The sequence below is a fragment of the Hippocampus bargibanti genome, linkage group LG12, assembly GCF_051943395.1.
Source record: "Hippocampus bargibanti isolate YZ-2025 linkage group LG12, ASM5194339v1, whole genome shotgun sequence".
Lineage (NCBI taxonomy): Eukaryota > Metazoa > Chordata > Actinopteri > Syngnathiformes > Syngnathidae > Hippocampus > Hippocampus bargibanti.
Window position 1 is genome coordinate 18,983,660 of NC_142745.1, and position 23,841 is coordinate 19,007,500.

At 40.7% G+C, this 23,841-nt stretch overlaps 3 protein-coding genes across 5 annotated transcripts in view; all 3 read right to left on the bottom strand.

Moving 5' to 3' along the window:
* Nucleotides 1-10: 10 nt before the first annotated feature.
* tfe3b (transcription factor binding to IGHM enhancer 3b) lies at nt 11-12,754 on the bottom strand. 3 transcript variants are annotated; one of them, XM_089010576.1, is made up of 10 exons: nt 12,484-12,754; nt 10,749-10,974; nt 10,596-10,655; nt 10,431-10,520; nt 8,727-8,822; nt 7,207-7,345; nt 7,074-7,130; nt 6,920-6,995; nt 6,645-6,792; nt 11-2,937 (listed from the first exon to the last, which is right to left on the bottom strand). In XM_089010576.1, exons 2-10 carry the CDS (start codon nt 10,938-10,940, stop codon nt 2,464-2,466), a joined length of 1,332 nt encoding a protein of 443 aa, XP_088866702.1. In that variant the 5' UTR covers nt 10,941-10,974; nt 12,484-12,754; the 3' UTR covers nt 11-2,463. The 3 variants fall into 3 exon arrangements, with proteins under 3 accessions (XP_088866702.1, XP_088866700.1, XP_088866701.1); XM_089010574.1 differs by having other exon boundaries at nt 10,431-10,655; nt 12,484-12,749; XM_089010575.1 differs by having other exon boundaries at nt 7,234-7,345; nt 10,431-10,655; nt 12,484-12,656.
* Nucleotides 12,755-13,221: 467 nt separating this feature from the next.
* On the bottom strand, nt 13,222-20,114 carry gnl3l (G protein nucleolar 3 like). Its single transcript, XM_089010573.1, has 15 exons — nt 20,054-20,114; nt 19,906-19,949; nt 19,532-19,639; nt 19,321-19,437; nt 19,136-19,219; nt 18,867-19,002; nt 18,658-18,761; nt 17,479-17,623; nt 17,312-17,399; nt 14,656-14,833; nt 14,414-14,556; nt 14,203-14,339; nt 13,763-13,920; nt 13,449-13,623; nt 13,222-13,373 (listed from the first exon to the last, which is right to left on the bottom strand). The coding sequence occupies exons 1-15, from the start codon at nt 20,112-20,114 to the stop codon at nt 13,303-13,305; spliced, it is 1,749 nt and encodes a 582-aa protein (XP_088866699.1). The 3' UTR covers nt 13,222-13,302.
* A 295-nt stretch (nt 20,115-20,409) lies between these two features.
* Nucleotides 20,410-23,841, bottom strand: part of LOC148890810 (red-sensitive opsin-like) — a 9,297-nt gene continuing 5,865 nt past the window's right edge. The window contains 1 exon segment of the mRNA XM_089010707.1: nt 20,410-20,490. Coding sequence (XP_088866833.1) covers nt 20,410-20,490 — 81 coding nt within the window.

Here is a 23,841-nt window from a genome sequence, read left to right on the forward strand (position 1 = left end):
TCACACTTAAACACCTGAAAGAAGAGTTTATTTGTTGAAATTTGCATAAAGGCATTTCTTTGAACATGACCCCCAAAACAATGACATTTGACAAGGGACATAGAATGTTCATACATTTGTGAAAGGTTGGATGTGTTTCAAGTTTTGCAAAGCAGTCGGAGCAGGAAAAAAACAAATTGGTGCTTAATTTTAGAACTGCATAGTAATTAAAGGACAACCGACACCCCCGGACAAGTTGTGTCCATAATTTGTAAAATGACTTCAAATGACTTCTACTGAGCGTATTTTACAAACATTCCACGGCATATAGCTATATTTTACGTTTTAAGACTCACACTGAATATTCCGACGCTGAATATTCCGGAAGTCTTGTTTACGAGTTGGTGACGATTCCTGATGTGACATCACGTCAGGAACGCCCCTGACCGAGAAAGCGACACACAATGCATTTTGGAGAAAAGACAGAAGGACTTCTTTAATCGATTGCAAACATTTATGCTTTCCTCTTCATAACTATTAGAATCATATTCATAACTGGATGAGTAACAAGAAAGCATCTTCTCCGAATCTGAAGCCATTGTTTTGATTCTAGAGCAAGGCGTGATGTCACGAACAAGGGGGGGGACCTTCTGAAACTCGCCATTTCCGAGGTCATTTTGAAGTGGTTTTGGGACACTTTTAGTCATTTCTATTGCCGTTTTGCATTTGACTAAAAATATCAGCCTGCGTGTTTTTGGGTATTTTAGATGCTATAAAACGTTTTTCTGATGTCAGTTAAGAAACAAACAAAAAAATTGTGTCGGTTGTCCTTTAAATAAGCTAATTAATTTCCCCTTTATTTTTTGCCTAGGAGCAGTTGCAGATAGAGGACAACCAATCGCATTTGTCAACGTGCCTTCAACATTAAGCACATTGCTTCAGTTCACGGTTTAATGTAACACAAAGAAAAGCATGAATCCAAATGTACGACTAGTAAATTTTGAAGCAAATTCTCAAATAACACATCATCATTATTGGACAAAACATGCATGGGAAATTACACATTCCTGAAATGAGTTGCATGATGCATTTGATGAAGTAAATGCCTTTTATGAAATTGATCGGTACTTCATGGTACACCTGCAAAATAGTGGTTTGTTACAAAAAAATGACTTGGAACTTAATGAATTCATAGCTCATGGGACATACTCTGTGTACCTCCACAAAATGGAAAAAAACTCTGGTAAAAATCAGCCAGTGATCACCAAAGGTTATTGGAGAAGACAAATCCCAAACACAAATATTAGTCACAAAAAACAAACAACACACTTATCCAAGTATCAAAAATAACAGCAGTGACTGTAAAATAATCAAACTGATCTCTTGGTTTTGTCGTGATGCGGAAACGTAAAATCGAACAGTGATTTGTGTTTTGCACTGCAGTTACACTTAAGAAGTCCTGCTTTGGCTAACTAGCAGCAGCAGCAACAGGAGCAGCTATCCATTAAAAAAAACGTGCGCCCACTGTGTGTCTTTGTCGTCGAACAGATCTCTCAGAAAAATGCATAGACTGCAAGAACATAAGGTGCAATTAATTGCTGAAAAATCGAATATTCTTATGTACGCCATAAGGGGGAAAAAACAATTTCACAATGTACTAATTCACTTTAAGTATATTAAGCATATCCCTTTCGTCACCCCCTCAAAGCCCCCATCACAATAAGGAAAAGTGTGAAACCTCTGATTCCTGTCGGGGGGAATAAAATAATAAATTAAAATTAAAAAGCATCCCTGCATCTATTGGGGTTTTCCACATTATGAAGGTCATAAAAAATATTTCCCTCTGTATAACTTCATAAATGCAATCCAAAATTTATATTACTCTTAAATCTTATAACATATATAAGAATGTTAATATAGATGTAAGCATCCCTCTCAGTCACAGGTGTCAAAGTCAAGGCCTGGTGGCCAAATCTGGCCCGCCACAACATTTTATTCGGCCCGCAAAAGCAAATCAAACTTTTGAAATTCCATTATGCTTGCTAAAGCCTGAAGCAAATTTTCAAATTGTCCCATGTAAATTACAACAGTCATAATTATTGACTTGTGATTTGAAAACTAGTTCTTCATTAATTTGTTGCGCGCTCTGTATGTAATATGTGGAGGGGATGAAACATTCTAATGGTTTCCCTAAATTCACAACGGTCCCCGAAGGGAAACCGTAACTACAATGTGTCGGTTGTCCATTAAGTAAGTGTACAATATTCCATTTTAATACTATTGCACTTAGACACACCCAAGACATCCGGGTAATAACTCAACCACCTCCAAATGGAATCAATAACATTTAAGCGTAGCGGGACAAGGACAGGTTAGTTTCAATCTAACGAGATACTTGAAAACAGTCCTACTACTGACAGACTCACCTCACGTGAGCGACAGACCGCAAGCTGACATTCGGTTTCTTGCTTCTCTAGGTGAGCATCACAAGTCCTCCTCCATTTCAAGGCTACTCCTACGGCTACTGCTTTTGGAGGCACCCGGTGACAAAGGAGAAAAGAGGGGCTCGGCTGCCGTCTCTGGAGACAGGGCGCACCCTTCGTCCATGAGAATGTCCCCCAAACCCACGTCGGGGTAAAGCGCTGAAGCGGAGGTCTCTTCCAACTCAGCAAAGCTCAAAGTGCCCAATTCCAAAGGGATGCTGATGGCGACTCCGACGGGAGACTCCGACGAAGGCGGGGAGAGGAAGGCGGTGGGCAAAGGCTGACCAATAGCCGCTGCCGCACCCAGACCCAGCAGGTTATGCCCAGACGTGACCTCTGCGCCGGGGTGGAGGGACTGGCCGTTTGGAAGCGTTTGTCGGTGCTGCTGCAGAAGGGCGGGACTGGCGCCTGGGCCGGAGGAGATGCCGACGGCGTTGGAAGAGAGGCCGTGGACACGTGCCTGTATTTCCAACTCCTGCGAACATCACCAAAGTCGTCAGATTTTAACCAACTACCGTATTTTCAGGTGTATTAGCAGTGTCTGAAACTCATGTCAAAAAGTTACCGGACACCAGGGCAGACAACAAAACGTTGCCTGACCAGCCATAAAGTTGCCTGCCCCGTTTTTCACAACTTGAAACACAATAAGACGACGAATCGCAAAAAAAAAAAAACCCCATTCTTACAACATTAAGGATTTTTTTAAATTAAGGATGGACCTTCCACAAAAGCTCCCTTGCTTAATTTGTGGTAAATATCCCTTGCTGATGATTTTGCTTCAGTTGTCGTTTGTCCATAAACTTCTTGTCATGTTGCACAATGCAATGTTTGCGTTGCGTCGTCTGCTACAAGCCACCTGAACTCCTCTTTCCACGATGCTTCTAATAATAATACATTTAATTTCTAAGCGCCTTTCAAAACTCTCAAAGACACTTTACAGTCACGGGATAATGTACGTTCACGTTTTGTAGCGTCATAAATTTTGTTAGCTTCTTTTGAATCTTACTTCTGAGGCTGAGGTTCTGTGCATCTATTTTGGAAAATGCAGGCTTCTGATTGGCTGCCGTGCCGAGTATGCAAATTGCCAAACGAACCGAAATTCCAAAATTTCCAAGCCGAACAAATATTTCGAAATCGGAATAATGTATTCAAATTTCGAAATCTTTGTTGAAACGTTTGCTTTATTGAATAACGCAAACGTTTGATTTGAAAAAAAAAAATCTTAGTTTTTTTGTTTTTTTTGAAGTTATCGGTCACCTGGGCAGAGACGTTTTGTAAGTTGTACGGCCAACTTCTACGTTGGGCGTAAGACTTGCACGCCCCGGGCGTCCGGGTAAACATTGTTTCAGACACTGGTATAAGGTGCACAGTTGTATAAGGCGCACCCCAAACAAATGGCGTATTTTAAAACTTTTTTTCCATATAAGGCACACCAGACTATAAGGCGCACCATCAATGAATGAAAAATGTTTCCCAAATATAATATAGAAAGATCTAAAAGTTTTCCAAATATAAGGCACACCAAATTCTAAGGTATATATAATAGAGGCTAGGGTTGCGCAAGACAACAGTGAAATTGAGTCGGTGGCTGCGGATGGCAGTTGTGAGACCTGTTGTGGCTTCACATATAAGGCGCAGCGGCATAAAAGACGCAGGGTCATCTTTTCAAGAAAATCAAGGCTTTTGGCTGCACCTTGTACACCAGGAAATACGGTAGTCTTGTATGCAACGTCAAAATGGCAAAACATAGGAGAAGTAGTTGCTAAATTGTGAGAACCTTTGGGTGACGATCTCGATGAAGGAATAAAAACATTGATCATTGCCACTCCCTTTTTTCCATGAAGATTGAATCCAGCTTCCAGGATCCAGAACCAAAGTACAGTTAAACCTGGGTTTTCAAACGTCTCGGTTCTTGACCAATTGGGTTTTCGAACAAAAATTTTGTGTTTTTTATGTCTGGGTTTACAACCAAAAATAGGTTCTCAACCAAAATGAGCACACCTGAATGCGCCACTCGACTCCCCTCCGCTCCCTTATACGTCATTTCCTTGTGTTGCGTCTCATTAAGATTGACACATTAGTGTTGTTGAATCTAGCTGAGATCTCCGCAAATCGGACATTATTCTCGGTCGCATGTGTCAAGGTGTTTGATGACTTCTACTGAGCGTATGTTACAAAGATATCTTTTAGCTAACTGGCTGGCTATCTATAAACTATATAATAGCTAGCTAGCTTTTTATTTATTTGAGTTATTCCGGGTTGAGTGAATGCTGGCGCGTGTGGCTGCCGCTGCTCACCCACAGAAAAACGTAGCCAGTGACTGTAAAGTGACCTTGAGAGTTTTGAAAGGTGCTTATGAATGAAATGTACTATTATTATTATTATTATTGTTCAATCACGATAAAAAAGAAGACATTGATTTCATTGATTAACATGGGAAATGTTTCAATTTTCAAACAACTTTCTGGAACGGATTACAGTGATACCTTGACTGACGAACTTAATTGGTTCCCAGACAGAGTGTGTAAGGCGAAAAGTGTGTATCCCAAACATTAATGTCCCATAGGAAACCATTAAAATGAGAGTAATCCGTTCCCAGGTCCTCATAAAACATGATTTTCTACTAAGCAAGCCTTAAAACTACACTAAATATACGTTCGTATGTATAATATATGTGCTATTGTACTGTAATGAAAGAAATACACTGTACTTTATAATAAAGTCATTTTATTTACATTTGTGATGACGTTGATGGCTACAAGAAATGGTGTGGAGAAGGTTGGAGGGGGGAATTGCTGTTTGGAAGAGAGTCACATTTCATAAGGACTGTAATAAAAAAAATTAACTGTACAGTCTGTGTAAGCTCTCAGTCGTACAGGAGTGGTCCATCGATGAAAAGGTTTCTTCAGCCGTCATCTGTACTTCTTATATGCACCTAAAAGCTAACAACCACTCATTTGACGACAATGAGGTTAAAATCTTAGCGAAATAACATAGATGGTTTGAAAGGGGAGTAAAAGAAGCGATTTTCATCAAACAACTAAATCCTTCATTAAACCGGTTTGGTGGGGTGAGGTTCAATTTGGATCGTTCATATAATAGCCTGCTTAGGCAACATAGAATTAGTAATACTGATGAGGTGATATCGGTCGAAGTGAGGCAATCAGGCTAGTCGTTAGTCAGTACAATAGGAACTATCAGTGGGGCTGCAGCGAGTAGTACTCAGCTCCCCCCAACCTGAGGGCAGAGACCTATCATAGCAGAGTCCGGCACCGCCATGTCTGGACAGTAGGGAGATATATATATATATGGCCTAAACTACCAGTAAGACTTTAGTTTGCTGACGAAGTTTCTTGGAGAAGAAGCAGCGAAGCGAAACGTCCGACACCTTCAAAGAAGTACAGATGACGGCTGAAGAAACCTTTTCATCGATAAACTGTACAGTATAATAAAGTCATTTTATTTACCTTTGTTATGATCGTTGATGGCTTGATGGAATGGAGTAGCCGGTTTCATCAGCATTAAACACTTGATGAGGAACGTAGCCTTCTTCTTTCACCATCTTGAGAAATGATCCCTTGTAGGTGCTTTCTCTGCGATAATTTTACCTAGTTACTCATCAATTGTGTTCTGTTTAGCTGGGTTGATAGCTTTTTGCATCAAGTGTATAGATCGCTTGTGTGGGTTATTTGTGGAGCCTGATTGATGGGATATTTTAACCTTGCAGTCTACACTCTGCCTTTGAACTATCAAAGTTGAAACAAGTCCAAATTTCACTGTTTTCTATCCAGTTTCTCGCATTCTCTCTGTCGTCTGCTCATCTATTTAATGTTTAAACCCCCCACACTGCTGCGTTCTTGACCAATCACGTGGCTTTAACCAAAGACTGGGGGCGGGGAATAGAGGACCAAAACAAGCCGGGTGCCATTTTGTTGTTAGAAGAACGGGCTCGTTCGTGAACGACACATCACTCATTGTGGCAGCTCCGTGTGTATCCCGAAAAATAGTGTGTATGCCAAGGAAAAATTTTCAGAAATTTAACGTTCGTAAACCGAAATATTCGTAAGCCAAGGGGTTCGTAAACCGAGGTATCACTGCATGGTCAAAAATCCAGGTTTGACTGAACTGCCAAATGTGGTGTCACAAATTCAACCGATTTCAACGAACAGCAAAAACACCAACCTGAATGCGCATCATTAAGCTGTGGTTGGCTTGCTCCAAATTTTTTTGCCGCAGTTCCACATCCTTAGCTCGTTGTTGCTCCTTCTGTAACTTGCGGATGTAATCCACCGAGGCCTTGAGTATGGTGCCTTTATTCCAGCGCATCTCACTGTGATGAGCGCAGAGGTGTAAACACAAGAGAAAATTGTTTTAACGGACTGATGTTGCAGAGATTTGGCTCACAAACATGATGAGTTAGTGTGCTACGAGTACTCCAAAAACAAGGCGGCACTCACGGGTCACTTGACTTGGGTATCAGGGTACCAAGCTCCTTTATACGGTCGTTGATATTAAATCGCCGTCTCCTCTCAACTTTTTAAAACAAACAAACAGGCAAAGAAATAATCATGATGATTTTACATTGTTTGGAGACCAAAAATGTCAGCATACTCAGGTTGTGGTTGTCTTTCTTTTGCCGCTCCTTCATAAAAGCTTTGGTATCGACATCTGAAAGACAAAAAACATTTTTTTTTATGAAATGACTGCAGATCCTATGATACTGTTGAAGTTCCGCTATACATACGAGAAGATTGCACCGATTTTCTCGTACCAGTAATTTCCCTTTTTATATTTGGAAGATCAGCGGGGCAGGAGTTGCTGACAGTGAGAGTGGGCGCTGCCATTCCAGGGCTGTGATACACATCCAGTAGATTTCCTGGAAGCTAAATTAAATAAAAAAATTGGTAGAGCGGCTGGAACGCATGCCGACGGCCGAGCTCAAGCACAATGTGACGAATGTGTAAAAAAACAACTTCCTCATTCTTGTTGAAATTCTGAAAGTAAGCACCTCCCCGGTCACACGATTTAATCAAACAGCCCAACAGATGTTCTGCCCAACATCATTGCGGTACACAATAAGGTGGCACGCGTACATGTTGGTCTCATCTAAGGGACAGGTGTCAAATTTGAGGCAGAGGGGCCAAATCTGGCCCGCCACATCATTTTATTGGGCCCGTGAAAGCAAATCCAACTTGTGAAATTCAGACTGAAGTCTGAACCAAAATTTCAAATTGTCGTATGTAAACCACTCTAACATTATTTTTTACTTCAAATTTGAAAACTAGTCATTCATTAATTTAATTTGCACTCTATATGGAATATGTCAGGAGACTCAAATCCCTCCCAGCCCTGCCCACTCTGCCCCTTCCCACTGCCACACTCACCGAACTCTGAGTACACGCTACATGCTACACTATCATCCTGAACTCAATTTTTTTCCGCTTTTCAATTAATCTGCTTTTGTTCCTGCAAGACCTCACTTCAACCTTGTTTGTTTTTGCATTACTACACTACATCACTTTACATATGACACTACCTCACTTTACATTCAGAAATTACATGTATTGTCTGTTGTCAATTGTCTGTCTTTTTTAGCCACATTTTAAGTGTCTTGCACGCTGGGTCCGAGAGGACATTAATTTCATCTGTGCTGTATGTCATGCATATTAGCATATTTGACAATAAAGCTGACTTTGACGTATGGGGATTAAACATTCTAATGGCTTCCCCAATTCTACCGAATTTATAACAGCCCTCGAGAAGAAATCGTAACAGCATACAATTACTTTGACACCTTTGATCTAAGGTTTGCCACATGTAGTTAAAAAAAGAAAATAAAATCCTACACTGTTCTTTTTCAAATATTGCAAAGCGGTTTTACCTCGCTGTGCGTCTTTTTTCTTTCTTCCAACATCACCATAATCCTCATTTTCCGTTAAGCGCAAAAAAAGGTGAGCAATTCCTTTGTGCCTGTAAACCCGGTGGCGTCTTAATGAGCACTCAACACATTGGTTGACTTTTTGATGTTTGTCCTTATGGGTAACCCCGCCCAGGCGGCACATTTGTGACAAATGGTGAGTAAGTGTCAAATGCTTCCACTTGTATATCTACTCCGAGAGCTATTCCTGCTTCGGGATTCCACCAGAGAAAAAAGACGCACCATTCGAGGGGGAAAAAAACCACAAAGGTGAAAAACAAGCGTAGAAATATTTGAAGAGTCAAATTAAAATACGGTCAAGGAAGCAGAGAGGTTTCTTTTCTTACCGTATTTGGTAACTGAAGACCTGAGTCAATCAATGTAATGATGTCGTCATTAAAACTGGATTCCAGACTAATTATGTCATCGATAACGTCTTCAATCTAGAAAGAGTAGATTACAGGATACATGTAGCGCAATTTTTGTCCAGGTTTTTAATGCCGGATAATATATTCTACAACACTGATGTCAAAGTCAAGGCCCTGGGGCCAAATCTGGCCCGCGAAAGCAAATCAAGCATGTCAAGTGCCATAACGCTTGCTAAAGTCCGAACCAAAATTTCAAATTTTTCCATGTAAACCACAATAACAGTCATTATTTTTTACTTCAAATTTGAAAACTATCTATTCATTAATCATTAATTTGTTGTGCGCTCTAGATGTAATATGTGGAGAGGATAAAGCATTCTAACGACCTCCCCAAATTCATAACGACCCCTGAGAGGAAATCCTAACTACGTGCCCCACGGCAAAAAATGACTTTGACACCTTTGATCGACAAGGACTAGATCCAAAAGCACTCCGTCATAAAATAAACACAATTCAACAAGCTGTAAGGCAGCCTCATGTCGCAGACGTGCAAGCGAAGAAGTGTCACGGTTACTGTGCAGGTGCAATATTTAACATCCTATTGTGACACTAGGCCAACAAGTACATGAAGATAAAAGGCATGCAACATTTAAGTGGGACCTGGGGCCACACCCCTTGCAAAACAAACCAAATCATTAGAGGACAACCGACACCATTTTTTGTTTCCTAACTGACATCAGAAAAATGTTTTATAGCATCTAAAATACCCAAAACACGCAGGCTGATATTTTTAGTCAATTGCAAAACACCAATAAAAATGACTTAGTGTCAAAACTGCCACAAAATGAGGTCGAAACTGGGGAGATTCAGAAAGTCCCGCCCCCTTGTTCGTGACGTCACGCCAGGATATTCCTTCACAAACTGCCTTGCTCCAGAATCAAAACAATGGCTTCAGAGAATTCAGAGACGATGCTTTCTTGTGACTCATCCAGCTATGAATATCATTCAAATAGTTCTCAAGAGGAAAGCATAAATGTTTGCAATCGATTAAAGAAGTCCTTCTGTATCAATTCGAGCCGCCTGGACTCCAATGTAGCGCCCAGAAAATGCACAAGATGGCGCACAAGCTCTGTTGGAAATGGGTTGATTTGTCCGCTGGGAATTTGTGTAAATTTACATATTCTTTATGCATGTTAGCGCAATTGGCTACGACACACAACGATTCACCATCGCGTTATTTGTGTTTTCCTTCTAATTTAGCCATCAACACGGATCAACACGATGTTTTCAGACCAAACAAAGTACCCAAGATGCATTGTGTGTCGCATACTTGGTCGGGGGCGTTGCAGACGTGACGTCACTTCAGGCATCGTCATCAATTCGAAAACAAGACTTCCTGAATATTCAGCGTGAGTGTTAAAATGTAAAATATAGCTATATGCTGTGGAATCTTTGTAAAATGCGCTCAGTAGAAGTCATTTGAAGTGATTTTACAAATTATGGACACAACTTGTCCGGTGGTGTCAGTTGTCCTTTAACTACAAAGTGAGCTGAAGTCTTGATTTCAGACTTCTCCAAAAAAGGCACTGCAAGTTCACAGAGAGACAACTCTCGGCAAGAATCCGTCATCCGCTGCATGAGAAAACCGCGGTTAAAAATAAAACGAACAGGACATGGGCATACTTCCTCCTTGTTGGAACCAATGTTAAGTAGGGCCATCGGGCTGTTGGGCGCGCTGCTGGCAGTGTGGGTAACTTCGGGGGCGGAGCTGCACTGTGGCACAGGCGATACACCAAGCGTCTGAGTAATGGCATTGTTACTCAGAGTGGTGGAGAGGTACTGCTTCACCTGTTGCCTCTGCGCCTGCTGGATGTGATACTTGGTGGGGTTCTCGAGGTGGGTCTGCACCTGCGTCAGTCAAAGCAGCCGTTCACGTCTCTTTCCCACAAACGCGGACGAACAACGACGGCAGATGGGTGACACGGTGGAGGACGGGCTTACTTTCAACACCTCCACGGGCACCTGCGCTGGAGGCGGGCGGGCAGCATTTGGAGGCAGTAAGACAGAGATGGCGGGAGTGGAGTCAGTGGGCCGGAGCTGAGAGGTGGAGGCCTGTTGCTGGGCCTCTCGTCTCTCCTGCTCCTGAGCTTGCTCTCGCATAAGCTGCTGCCGAAGCAACACGCGCGACGACATGGCTGAGGACAACAGTCGAGATCAAAATGTGACGCTGCAAACAGAACAAAAGAGAACTTGGGTTAAGTGCCAGGGATGGCAATATTGGCCCCTATGGGCCCATGATTCAAACGGCCCTAGGAAATGGGTCCGAAAATTGTGCCTACACTTTTAATATTTGTCTTACAAATATTTCTCAAAATGTTTATACTGGTGTATGCCAGACTACGTCTACAGCTGCGACTGAAACAAATTCATTTCAAATCGTAGCCTACAAAAAAATGACGACTGTATTTTCCGGTGTATAAGGTGCACCAGACTATAAGGTCCACCTCCAATGAATGATGTATTTTCAAGCTTTTTCCATATATAAGGCGAACCTTCAATGAATGACATGTTTAAAAACGTAACACACACAAAATTATACGGCGCTACGGTAGAGGCTGGGGTTACATTTTATAGATCCCAACATGGACCACGCACTCCTTCTGCCCACCCTGACAGCACTGGGTAGCTCCTTCAGCCAGAGACTGTTATACCCACGCTGCAAGAAGAAGAGGTTCCGCCGCTCGTTCCTACCGACTGCTGTCAGGTTTCGCAATTCTCAATAATCACATGTGAAGAAAAAAAAACTGGACATGTGTACTGTAAATATGGGTTGATGCAATCCAGCTACATATATCAATATGCCTTTCTTGATACTTGCACTATTTACAGTTTTTTAATGAAACGGTTTTGCACATTTACAGCATACAGTTGACATTTTTATTTTACGATGCTTAGAATATCCTGTTTTTCTATCCTTTCACCCCCCACGGCCAATTGCTGCTGTGGGCTGCAAATTTACCAATTGTGGGGCGAATAAAGGTTTTCTGATTATGATTCTGAAATGGGGTCGGTAGCTGCAGACAGTAGTTGTGAGACCTGCTGTGGCTCAATATGACTTCACATATAAAGCGTAACGCCGTATAAGGTGCAGGGTCATCTTTAGAAGAAAATCAAGGTTTATGGGCCCCTTATACATGGGAAAGTGCGGTAATTTGAAGGAACCAGTATGATTCGGGTGATTTCAAATGAATTGTACATTCCAGATGAATACGTTCAGAATATATAATGGTTGGCATTAATACCAATGTGTTCTTTCTATTTCCCAATTTCATTTAACTGATGCATGTGCATGGCTTACAAGTGAAACAACGCTCACAACTCCGGTGAACTCTGCGGTCACCGATTACCGTATTTTTATGTGCTGTAGTGCATTACATATGACTCGCCTTGTCGCACATTAGTCGTCGTGGTTTGACAACTAAATGTCGGAGGGCCTAATTCCAACTTCATTTAATAAAAAGGCGATGACCGTGTTAAGGATAATATTTTTGTGCTATCCAGAAGTTGCCAATCAACAAATACATGTTATAATTCGGAGCTTTGGTCATTTTGCAATATTACTAAGGTGGTGTTTTATTTTAATACGCTAGTTGGCTTAGCTAGTCAACTAAGCACGATTGTCGAAACCGGTCGCGGTTTAACGCGGTTAAAGTAGAAATATCAATTGAAAACATACTGTCAGAACCAAAATGTTAGACGGGATCACAGCCATGAATCCAAGAGGTCCTCAGCTGTTTTGGGGGCATTTTATCTCGTCGCTGACTCGAATAAGCTGCAACAGGAGTAGCCGTCACCGGGACCAACGTTGTTTACCTCGAGCTGACGCGCTGAGGTCATCGTCCCACTTCTTACCCGGAACTTGTTGACGATGGGAAGGTGATCACGTTATTTACTCAAGCAGGGTGCCGTGTTTCCTTTTAATCGTGGGCCCAATTGTAGATTTAGGTTTCCCTTGGGTAAGGGGCCGGTGTTATGACTGAAACCAAATCAACCTGTAATCGCATCAACCTATTATTTGCATACGTGTGGATGAACGACTCGTTTTGTCTCACATTGGAGAAATTCCTGTTTCACAGCAGCACAATTATGAAAGGAATAGAAAAGTAAAAAGAATAAGTAGAAAATCTAGGAGCTGCTGTAAAGGCAGTCACTGTCACGACAGCCACTTGAAGTCAAAACAATAACAAAAATGAAAGATAAGTTAAAAGTCGAGGTTTCGAGTTCAATCGCAGTGTTCCAACGTTTCTTTAAGGAATAAGGGCAATTTTCAACTTTGCTACCTATCTTTAGCCAGGAATTTAAATAGACACACAACTCTGGTTTTGAATGTGATGAATGTGTATAAATTGATGTCACCACAAATTTATCCACCACGTTAAAAGTATATTTTCGGTGTCAAAGACAGCACTGAAGTGTTCAAAAGAATAGCAGGATTTTTTTGGGGAAAGAATTAAAAAGGACAAAAATATACCAATGTGTGAGTATTTATTTGTTTTCATCTGCTGTCACAAAATGCGAAATCCATTGCAGATATCAAGGTGTCTGATAATTTGGTAGCAAGCTTGTCTGTAAAAAAAGGAAGAAAAAAAATGAAGTTTGAAGTACACGTAAAAACAATATATTGAAAGTTTAGACACAAACCAGCTCTTTTTTGTCGCTTCCTCCGCTTCTTGCCGGCAGCCAAAAGCGCCTGGCCTTGATGTAAAGGATCTACACTGACAATTTCCTTCAAATCCGGAGCCTTGGATGCAGGTTCACTTTTAGGCAAAATGCTTTTGAGCTTCTGAGATTTTATCTCCACTGTCATTGGTCCAAACTGTTAGATAGATAAACTAACTTTTATTGGGCAAGGTTTATAATGGAAAGATAGACAATCAATAAAGTTCAAACCGCATTCCGCACACACACATCAAATTTGTAATTTTTGCCAGTTCGAGGATTACACTTCATAATACCTCTGGATCCTGATCATCATCCATCAATTCAGCTTCATCTTTCAATTCTACTGACTCCCCTGCCACTTCTTGGTGAGAGGAATCTTGATCTTGGTTGCCGTTTGTCATTCCCATGGTTTCCATGCAGAATTCCATTTGCACATCAGAAAAAGAAGAATCTGAAACATGACATTGCACCCACGCAAAACCATTTATGAAAGTGGCACTGCTCATGTCATACTTAAGTAGAGCACAGATGTCAAAGTCATAAGGAAATTCTGTTAGAAGGAAAATTTTGGTACCGCAAATGCGATTTCTTAAGACAGAATACTTACTGTACAGCAAAGGTCGTACTCTCTAAATACAGTTGAGTATGCATATATTATTCTTAATCGAAGAATTTTGTAAAATTACCGATGCAAATTAAACAGGGAAGATTGAGGCAAAGAGGAGGAAACTACCTGCAAGAATTTCCCGATTTCCATTTTCAAGCTCATCCCAGTCAAAAGCTTTACCCATCTCTGTCACAATTTCAGCGCTGACATGCGTGGGAAGTGTGTGTGTCTCAGGTGGATGAGTGAAATAGCTAATCCTTCCCCTTAAAGAACACTCGAATCAAAAATTGTGTCGCTTCACATTTTCAAGGGATCAAAAATCATTCATTGGACCCACCCCGTCCAGTCCATTAAGATGCTCTTTGCTGCTTTGTCAGTGTCAGGCAGCCCGCCTTTTCTCAGTTTTCCTTGACGCCGCGCGAGCAAGGCCAAGAACTCCAGAGATGTGTGAAAGTCGGGTACTCCGTAGTGCTGAAGGATCTGCACATCCATCAAAATGTATCCAAATGTTTATAGCTGTGACCACTTCAAAGTCGGGTTTTCGTTTGCGCGTAAAGCGTAGGAACGCAAACGACGTACTTGTGCCTTGTTGCAACGCCGCAGGATGGCTTCGACAGGAGGAATTGGATCAACCAACTGTTCGATTTTCACACAATTCCGCAGAATCATGGCAGCGTCACTTGATGACGTTGCCATGACGATGCCAGGACAATCAAGAAGCTTAATGTGTTTGTCCAAGTGAACTTCTTGAAGGCACCTAAAGGAAGGAAATACATTAGTTTTCCTTTCAGATATTTTTATCTATGAGTAATGCAGCTTGGTAGATGAGGGATATGCAAAACATCCGATGACATTTTTCTCTTCGAGGAGGGAGAGAACGGGCAAACGAGCATGGCTGATAGCAGTTTCTCTGACGTTAGTATCCATATTGGACAATCAGAACTTTATTTTATTAAAAATCAGTAGGGATGTGACAAAAAATTTCAATAATAATTCATCACACATTTTCTAATACTATATTAAAGTGCATTTAAATAGCTTTCAAATGATGTATAGATTATTCTTCTATGACAAATAATAAGGAAATAATTGAATTTTTAATGTTCGAAATATGAGGGGATTGTCTGCCTGTAATTACACAGTTAAAACAATGAAAATCTGTTCTTTATTACAGTTTAAACCAGGGGTCGGCAACCTTTACGACTCAAAGAGCCATTTGGACCCATTTCCCACAGAAAAGAAAACACTGGGAGCCACAAAATCCTTTTGACATTTAAAATGAAGACAAGTTGAGTGAACGCTGGCGTGTGTGGCAGCCGCTGCTCACCCACAGAAAAACTTATCCTGTGACTGTAAAGTGACCTTGAGAGTTTTGAAAGGTGCTTATAAATTAAATGTATTATTATTATTATAACACTGCATCTTTTCATCATCGTTTTTTACCTTTATATATGCATAAACAAACATAGTGTGTTGCATTTATGAATCAAGGAACTGTTACAGTTTCTGCACGCAACAAAAACATTTTACACTCCGAAAAAAAGACGGGTTGAAGATTACTTTCAAATATAATACTCAATGTCTATTTGAAAAAAAAAAGAATATTTGCAAAACGGCAAATACAATATTTATCACCTGGTTAATGTGATTTCTGCTCATGCACCTCAGCGCACAGCCTCTGCACATCAGGGCTGTATGACGTTACCTTCATCTTCAAACAGGACTGTAAACTGTCGTCTGTCAGGCGTGGGCGATGTGTATTTTTAAGGCGAACGAATCTGCCCACGTATCATTAAACTTTCTGTTTTCTTCAGACACTTTTCTTTTCTTAGATTTATCCATAGTTGGCCGACCTGGGGGTCGAAAATTTCAAGAAATCGTGCGCAATTTGGCGGTTGTGACCGGATATACGTCCACTGTCGATGGTTGTGACGTATATTATGAGCGACAAAAAAAATTGAATATGTTTTATTTTGTATTATTTATAATCACCATAATCTTCAAAATTTAAATTAATAGAATTAAATAAAATAGATACAAAAAATAATTAATTAATTAAATAGAATTAAATTTTAAAAACGAACGAACAAAAATAATATACATTGAATTAAATACTCATTATTTATTTTCTAAATCCGCAGGGAACCGCAGCAGGAGGGTGAAAGAGCCACATGCGGCTCCGGAGCCGCGCGTTGCCGATGCCTGGTTTAAACTATCATTACTTTCTTTATTTTTGGCAGATCTTAATGAGTAAGGTACCATTGGAAAGCTTTTGAAATTCTAAACAAGGACAGAAAACACAAGAAAAGATTCAAACTATAAATGAGCAAATATCAACGATCGAATGCAGGCAGATTTTCCTCAGAAATCAAAATTGGCTGTCACTGAATACTAGGAAAGAAAATTGCCAGCTGTAGAAATATACATGCTAATGCTTCTTTTTGCTTAAAACTTGGCAGTTATGGAGAAAAATATATATTCTACCACTTCTATGAGTTATAAAAATACAACTTAATGACATTTATAAACTGTAGTTTTAGCAAAAAGACGTACCTAAACGTACCTAAAACAAGTTGTTTTACTTTATTTTAATCAGATGGACATTTTAAAGCAAAAATGCAATTTTTTTTTTGGACAGAAACAATCACAGTGGAATATAGATCACTGTAGCGTACCTAAAACAAGTTGTTTTACTTTATTTTAATCAGGGGGGGGGGGGGGGGGGGGTATCAAACAACATTTTTTTTTCCCCAGGCAAGACTTTGACTTTCTTGATTGTGAGAGAGTATTTTTGGATTGGAGCTAGCTAGCTAATAATGCAAATTTCCCCTTTGTGGGACTAATCTATATAATAACAATATAGCTAGCTATTAGATAACTAGCTATTAGCCATCTATCTAGCTGGATGTTAGCTATACAGCTAGCTTCCCAGCTATTTGAGTCAGGAAACATATTAGCTAGCTATCGATTAGCTATCTATTAGCCAGCTAGCTAGCTTTCATTCTTTTTGAGTTATCTCTGGCTTGAGTGAACGTTGGCGCGGGTTGCTGCCGCGGGTTGCTGCCGCTGCTCACCCACAGAAAAAAAATGATCCTGTGACTGTAAAGTGACCTTGAGTTTTGAAAGGCGCTAATAAATGAATTATGATTATTTACTCTTGATACTAATAACTAAAGTCATCAAGTTGAAATTATCATAAAGTACACGTCAATCAATCATTGATGGGAATTCTTACTTGGTGACACCAGGAGTTGCTCCAACGTTGCACGCTCTGGCACGTTTTAAACTGTTGATCAAACTGCTCTTTCCCACATTTGGAAAACCTGAAAAACACAGGTCGAGTAGTCAAAATATATTAAAAAACAGGCCGCCTTCATTTTGGAAAAATGAACGTTGCTTTACCTACGACACCCACAGTGATGGCTGTCTTGATGTCAAGGTTACGGCAGTAGTTAGCAAGTAGCTTCATCAAGCAATCTGCACCAAGGCAAACACTGCTGCTGAGGAGCTCGGTGGGGGCTTGAGTCACTGATATGTTACTGCGTTTCTGTCAAAGGGCAAAACGAGTGACACAATGCAATTCTCCATCCGTCCATCCATCTTTTGCTCTCTCGACCTCTCTAAATCTATCTCTCTCTCCGTTGTCCAGCCATCCATCAATGTTTTGCTCTTTCTCTGTCTCTCTATATCTATCTCTCTGTCTATCCATCCATCTTTTGCTCTCTTTCTCTCTATCTGTCTCTGTCGATTGATCCTTCCATCTTTTGCTCTCTATCTAGCCAAATCTCTATCTAGCCATGCATCTCGCTATCCATCCATCCATCCATCCATCTATCTAGTCATCTATCCATCCATCCACCCATTTGAATTAATTTACCAATCAGTGGTCAAAATGTAGGATAGACTTGTGGGGTGGGTGTCTAATCATAATAAGGTTTTTTTTCTTTCATATTTTTGAATTCCCTTTTATGGATAATGTGGCTCATGCAAATTGGAGCAATGGAATCACCTGTTGTGATTTACAATTCATTCTGATTCAACAACATATGGACAGTGGTCTGAATAAAATGGGCATGTATTAAATGTATTATTATTAGCTAGCTAGCTTACTATCTATTTGAGTTACTTCCGGGTTGAGTGAAGGCTGGCGCGTGTGGCTGCCGCTGCTCACCCACAGGAAAACTTATCCTGTGACTGTAAAGTGACCTTGAGTTTTGAAAGGCGCTTAGAAATGAAATGTATTAAAACAAACATGTGAATCAAACCTCTGAAGATGGAGGACACTGATTCGCTGTGGCTACCCCTTGAATGGAAAAGCCGAAAGGAAAAGAAGATTGGTGTCATGAACAAGAGGGTGATTTTGGATTTATAGTTGCACATGATTTGATAAAACTTGATTTCCTAATTGCAGAAGCCGCAATTTTATAATTTTATCCCAGAGCACGTGGGGGCGGATCTTTAATTTTAAACCTCATGTGCCGTAGTGTTTGAGTGGATAAGCGCGTGTGTGTGCGGTCTTCTTTATTTTGTCTGTGTATGGTTTGAACAAAATATTGTTTCAAAATAAAAAAGAAATAGTACCAAGTTTTTGGATTGCTGTTGAGTAGACGCCTTGAAAGCAACTGTTGGAAACTCATTTCTGAGATATTTGATCCACTTCTCCACAATTTCCTTTGACACTAAATCTAGAAATGGAATAAAACGTCAGACAAGTGCAAGCAAGCTATTCCCCCAAGCATTTTAAACATCTGAGAGGAGAACATTGTCAAAATGGACAGAGTGAAACCTACCAATTTTATTGAGCACCAACACAAGCTTTTTGTTTGCTCCACTTTGAATGACTGCCTGCTCAACCTGAGGACATCTGCACCCCAGTGGGTCACGTGCATCCAAAACCTCCAAGATCACATCTGCAGCCTCCACTACCTTCAAGGACAGGAATTAACATGTTTTCATGAGTGAATCAGTCCAGCAATTTACACCCGATACTATAATCAAAGCTCCGGATTGGGCTTCCCAGTAGTGTACATAGCATGATAGATGCAGAATGGAGAAGGACCTTTTTAAATTCTCTGTAATATGCTTTTCTTGAGCTCTCATTCTCAAAGTGCACATGTTTTTCCAAACTCTGCATCTCTGTTTCCTGTGAACATACAAGCAGGGCCATCAACAGTTACAGTATGTCCAGTCCTGAGCAATGATGCTAAATTGCGGTGCGACTCCACGAAACGGCAATGTATTCACCCTCCGCTCAAACTCTCTCTGTCTCTGTAGAATGTCATTTTGAAAACTTTGCAAATTCCTCCTCTTGACCAGCTGTTGTTCTCTGGAGATCTTCTGCCTTTCTTGGAGTTCTTGGAGCTTAGTCAGGTGAACAAAAAGTTATAACAGGGTTCTGTATCTATCTAAAACATATCACTTTAACTTCATATTCGAGTGAAGGCGAAAGAGGTACCCTTTGCTTTCGAATTTCTTCTTGTTTTCGTTCCTTGCCTTGTTGCACAGATGACTGCTCCTTAAAACATGTGCCAGTCGAGGCATCACTATTTTTCCCATCTTTATTCTGTGTACAGGGAACATACCCAAGATGTGTTAAGCTTTTTCAAAGTAAGTTTCGGGTACCGAAATTCAGTTTCATTGCTATTTTTAAATGTCGTTTGTTCGCGACTCGGACAACATTTGACCAAAAAGTGCGAAGAATTGAACACAAATACATACATCGACTCAATTTTCTAGTTTGTTTTGGATTGACTGAAAATAATGGGTAGTACCAAAGCGCCAACACTAAAAAGGTAACGACGATACAGTAAATATCAAGAAAATACGCACCTTGCGTTTCCCCAAAAAGGCAAGGCGTTTAGCTCGTTTTTGCTCTGTAAAATATAAATAAGAAATATGTCACCACATATACTGTACTTGAAATCGTTTCGAGTTGTTAATTTTAAGAGCCAAAATTCCAGGCCAAAATGCTACGCACTTGATTTAGACATATCTCCAACCACACCACGTTCACGTGGGGCAGTCACCGATGTGGGCATGCGCAATAGTCCTTGCGTGACTTCCGGAATTTCAGAATAAAACAGAACGAGAATTACAAATACAGTACTGTACATATAATAATAATAATAATAATAATAATAATAATAATAATAATAATAATAATAATAATAATAAACTGCAAATTTCCACGTTGTGTGTCTATTAAAGGCCTTCTGATTCTGATGATTATAATACATTTCGATTATAAGTGCCTTTCAAAACTCTCAAGGACACTTTATAGTCAGAGCATAGGTTTTTCTGCTGGTGAACAGCGGCAGCCAGACACTCCAGCGTTCACTCAACCTGGAAGTAACACACACTCATCACCACTGTTATGGGCATTTGGGAGATGATATAACACAGGGGTGTCAAACTCTAATTCACAGAGGGCAAAAAATAAAAAAAAGAACATTGTCGACGGCCAGATCAATTTTTTTATTAATGTGTTAATGTTTTTATAATCTTTAAGATACAGTAAACTATTGTATTAACCATCCTAATATACAGTGAGACCTCCGCTTACGACCACCTTACCTTACGAACTTTTCGGTTTACGAACGTCAAATTTATGAAAATTAAACCTTGAAATACGCACTACCTTTCGCGATACACACCCACCACGGCTGGAGGAATGATCTTCGGATCTGGTGGAGTGATCTTCGGTTCTTCGGCGGAAGCACACGACGAACAGCGCTCCAGCCGGCTCACCTTTCCACAACCCCTCTCTCTGAATTCAAACGTCGATCGCCTCCGAGGAGCTTTTTGAAGATAATTTTACTATTAGGAAATGAATGCAAGATGATCCCCTAATAATCACCGTCGAGGAGAAGAAGGAGATCATTGAGAAACACGAAAGAGGTTTGCGTTTGTGGCGTCACATGTGCACACCGCGGTTGTCATGTGAATCTCAGTCTGACACATCTCTCACGCTGTGTCACTTCCCTGAGAGTAACTTTCTACGACCATTCTACAAATGAAGAGCCGTCCACAATTTCTACCATCCTTCGCCTAAAAGCTTTACACAAAGGTGTTATTTAGTCGATGCTTTCACGTGACTAATGACACCGAACTTGTCACGTGCGAGTTGACAGCTGGGGTGGGGCCGCCGCTCACGACCTCCGCCAGCTAAAGAAGACACTTCAATTTCATTTCATTTCAATGAGTGTGTGTCGCTGTGTCTTGTGATGGCCAGTCCAAGAGTTTGCTTTTCCTGAGGTGATTGTTAGCCGCGATCGCATAAATTTGGTGCTTTCCGGGATCGCGACTGTGCTGGATGGATAGCCCCCCCACCTTCTTTTGTCGCGTTTTATTCCGCGTCCGTGGAATCATCGGACTCGCTCCTTTTGTTGTAATAAAATCTCTGCCAGCACCGACGGGACTCGAAGTGGATGCAGATGACATCGAGGAGCTTGTTGCTGACCATAATGAGGTCCTCAACACAGAAGATTTGATTTGCCTTCAAGAGGACAAGCAGAAGAAGGCCATTCGGGAGTTGATGTGCAGGCTTTTATTGAACGGTTTCATCCAGAAAAGGCTATTAGAATCATCAACATAATGAATGATAATGTGATGCCTCAGTTTCGTAAGATATTACAAGTCAGAAAGCAACAAGTGTCAATTAAGAGCCATTTCATTACAATACAATAGCATATTTATTATACATTGAATAAGGTATGTTGCGTGTAGTTTTAAAGGACAACCAACGTCACTTTTTTTGTTTTTTAACTGACACCAGAAAAACGTTTTATAGCATCTAAAATACCCAAAACATGCAGTATGATATTTTTAGTCAAATGCAAAACACCAATAAAAATGACTTAAAGTGTCCAAAATCTGCAAAAAATTGAGCTGTGAATTGGGCATTTTCAGAAAGTCTCGCCCCTCCTTTCGTGACGTCATGCCAAGACGTCTTGCATTGCTTGTGAATCAAAACAATGGCTTCAGATTCGGAGAATATGCTTTCTTGTTGCACATCCAGTTATGAATATGATTCAAATAGTCCTGATGAGCAAAGCATACATGTTTGCAATCGATTAAATAATTTATTTGGGCCATTTTGAGGCAAACGGGCGGGGGGGAATGTCTCACCCAAGAAGAGGCAGAAAAATGGTGACCAGCTTCGGTGAGGAATGAATCAGCTCGTTTCCACAGGCTGATACATTCTTTCCATGGAGTTTGCCTCCCTCTGCTGGCGGCTTTTGGGTGTAAGACAGTTTTAAAAAAACAGTACAGCAAAATACATTGACGTGATGGAAAAACGCTACAATGCGTCTTTTTTACGGTGAGGAGGCGGTCCTTTTCTGACGTCACGTCCGAACTCGTCACCAACTCAAAAACAAGACTTCCTGAATGTTCAGTGCGAGTCTTAAAACGTAACATATAGCTATATGCGGTGGAATCTTATTAAAATACGCCCAGTAGAAGTCATTTAAAGCCATTTTACAAATTATGGACACAACTTGTCTGGAGACGTCGGTTGTCCTTTAAGGCTTATTTAGTTGAAAATTATATTTTATGGAGACCTGGGAACCTATTATTCACATTTTAATGGTTTCCTATGGGATTTTTTTGGGGGGATACACACTTTTCGCCTTACACACTCTGTCTGGGAACCAATTAAGTTCGTAAGTCAAGGTCTCACTGTATTACAATAATTTTTTTGATTAAATACTGAAACCAGAACCGGTTTAAGAAAATAATAAAAACAAAAATTGAAACATATATCAGGCTTCTATTGCTTTAATTTCATTCATTATAATTGTAACCTAAAAATATTTTCATCACAGACCATCAATGCCAACACCTAAAAATATCTCTTTCAACTTTCAACAGACCATGCCATCAGTAAATAAAATACTATTTATCCAGTGTAGTTTTTTTTCACTGTTCATTTACTCTGATGATGCACAGGGGTCCAAGCCACGTTCTTGGCATCGCTTTTTACATGCAAGTGCATCCATTTCATGTCAGGGTCAGGGTCTGCGCAGAGGAAATCCTCAGGACTGAATGAAGGTGTTCATCAGTGAGACAACGCCTATGTGGTGTTTTGTTCATCTTCATTATCGAAAACAGTTGCTCGAGCAGATATGTGCTCCCGAACATCGAGAGCATTTGCGCAGCTTGGGCAGGGTTGCGACAGCGTGTCAGGGAGGTAAGGTGGAAATTGGGCAGCACCGACAGTCATATTTTGACTTGAGCGTGTCATGACACTGCAGCTCAATAAGCTCCATTTAGAGATGGCTAGGTGTGTTATTCACATCAACGCAAATGGGTTGCTAAAACGTTCAAATCTGAATTTTTGGGCTTCAAAGTCGGCAAATCGTCAGGCATTAAATGCCAACACTTGGAGCCCCAACTATCGCCAATCTTCTTCTTTTCCTTTCGGCCTTTTCCCTTCAAGGGGTCGCCACAGCGAATCAGTAACCTCCATCTTCAGAGGTTTGATTCGCATGTTTGTTTTGGCCAAGCTTTTACGTCGGATGCCCTTGCTCAACACAACCCTCTGTATTTATCCGGGCTTGGGTCCGGCACAAGAAGACTTATGTCCCCTTTTGGCTACAGAACAAGCAAATCGCTCAGTAAAAGGCCCCCAAACACAAAATGGTCATCGGCACAGCAACAATCAAAAAAGTAAAACTATACTCACCGTTTGCTGACAATGCTCTGGTCTTACCGTGAAATGTGCATATTAGCATGTCATTGACGTTGCTAATATTAGCATGTCAA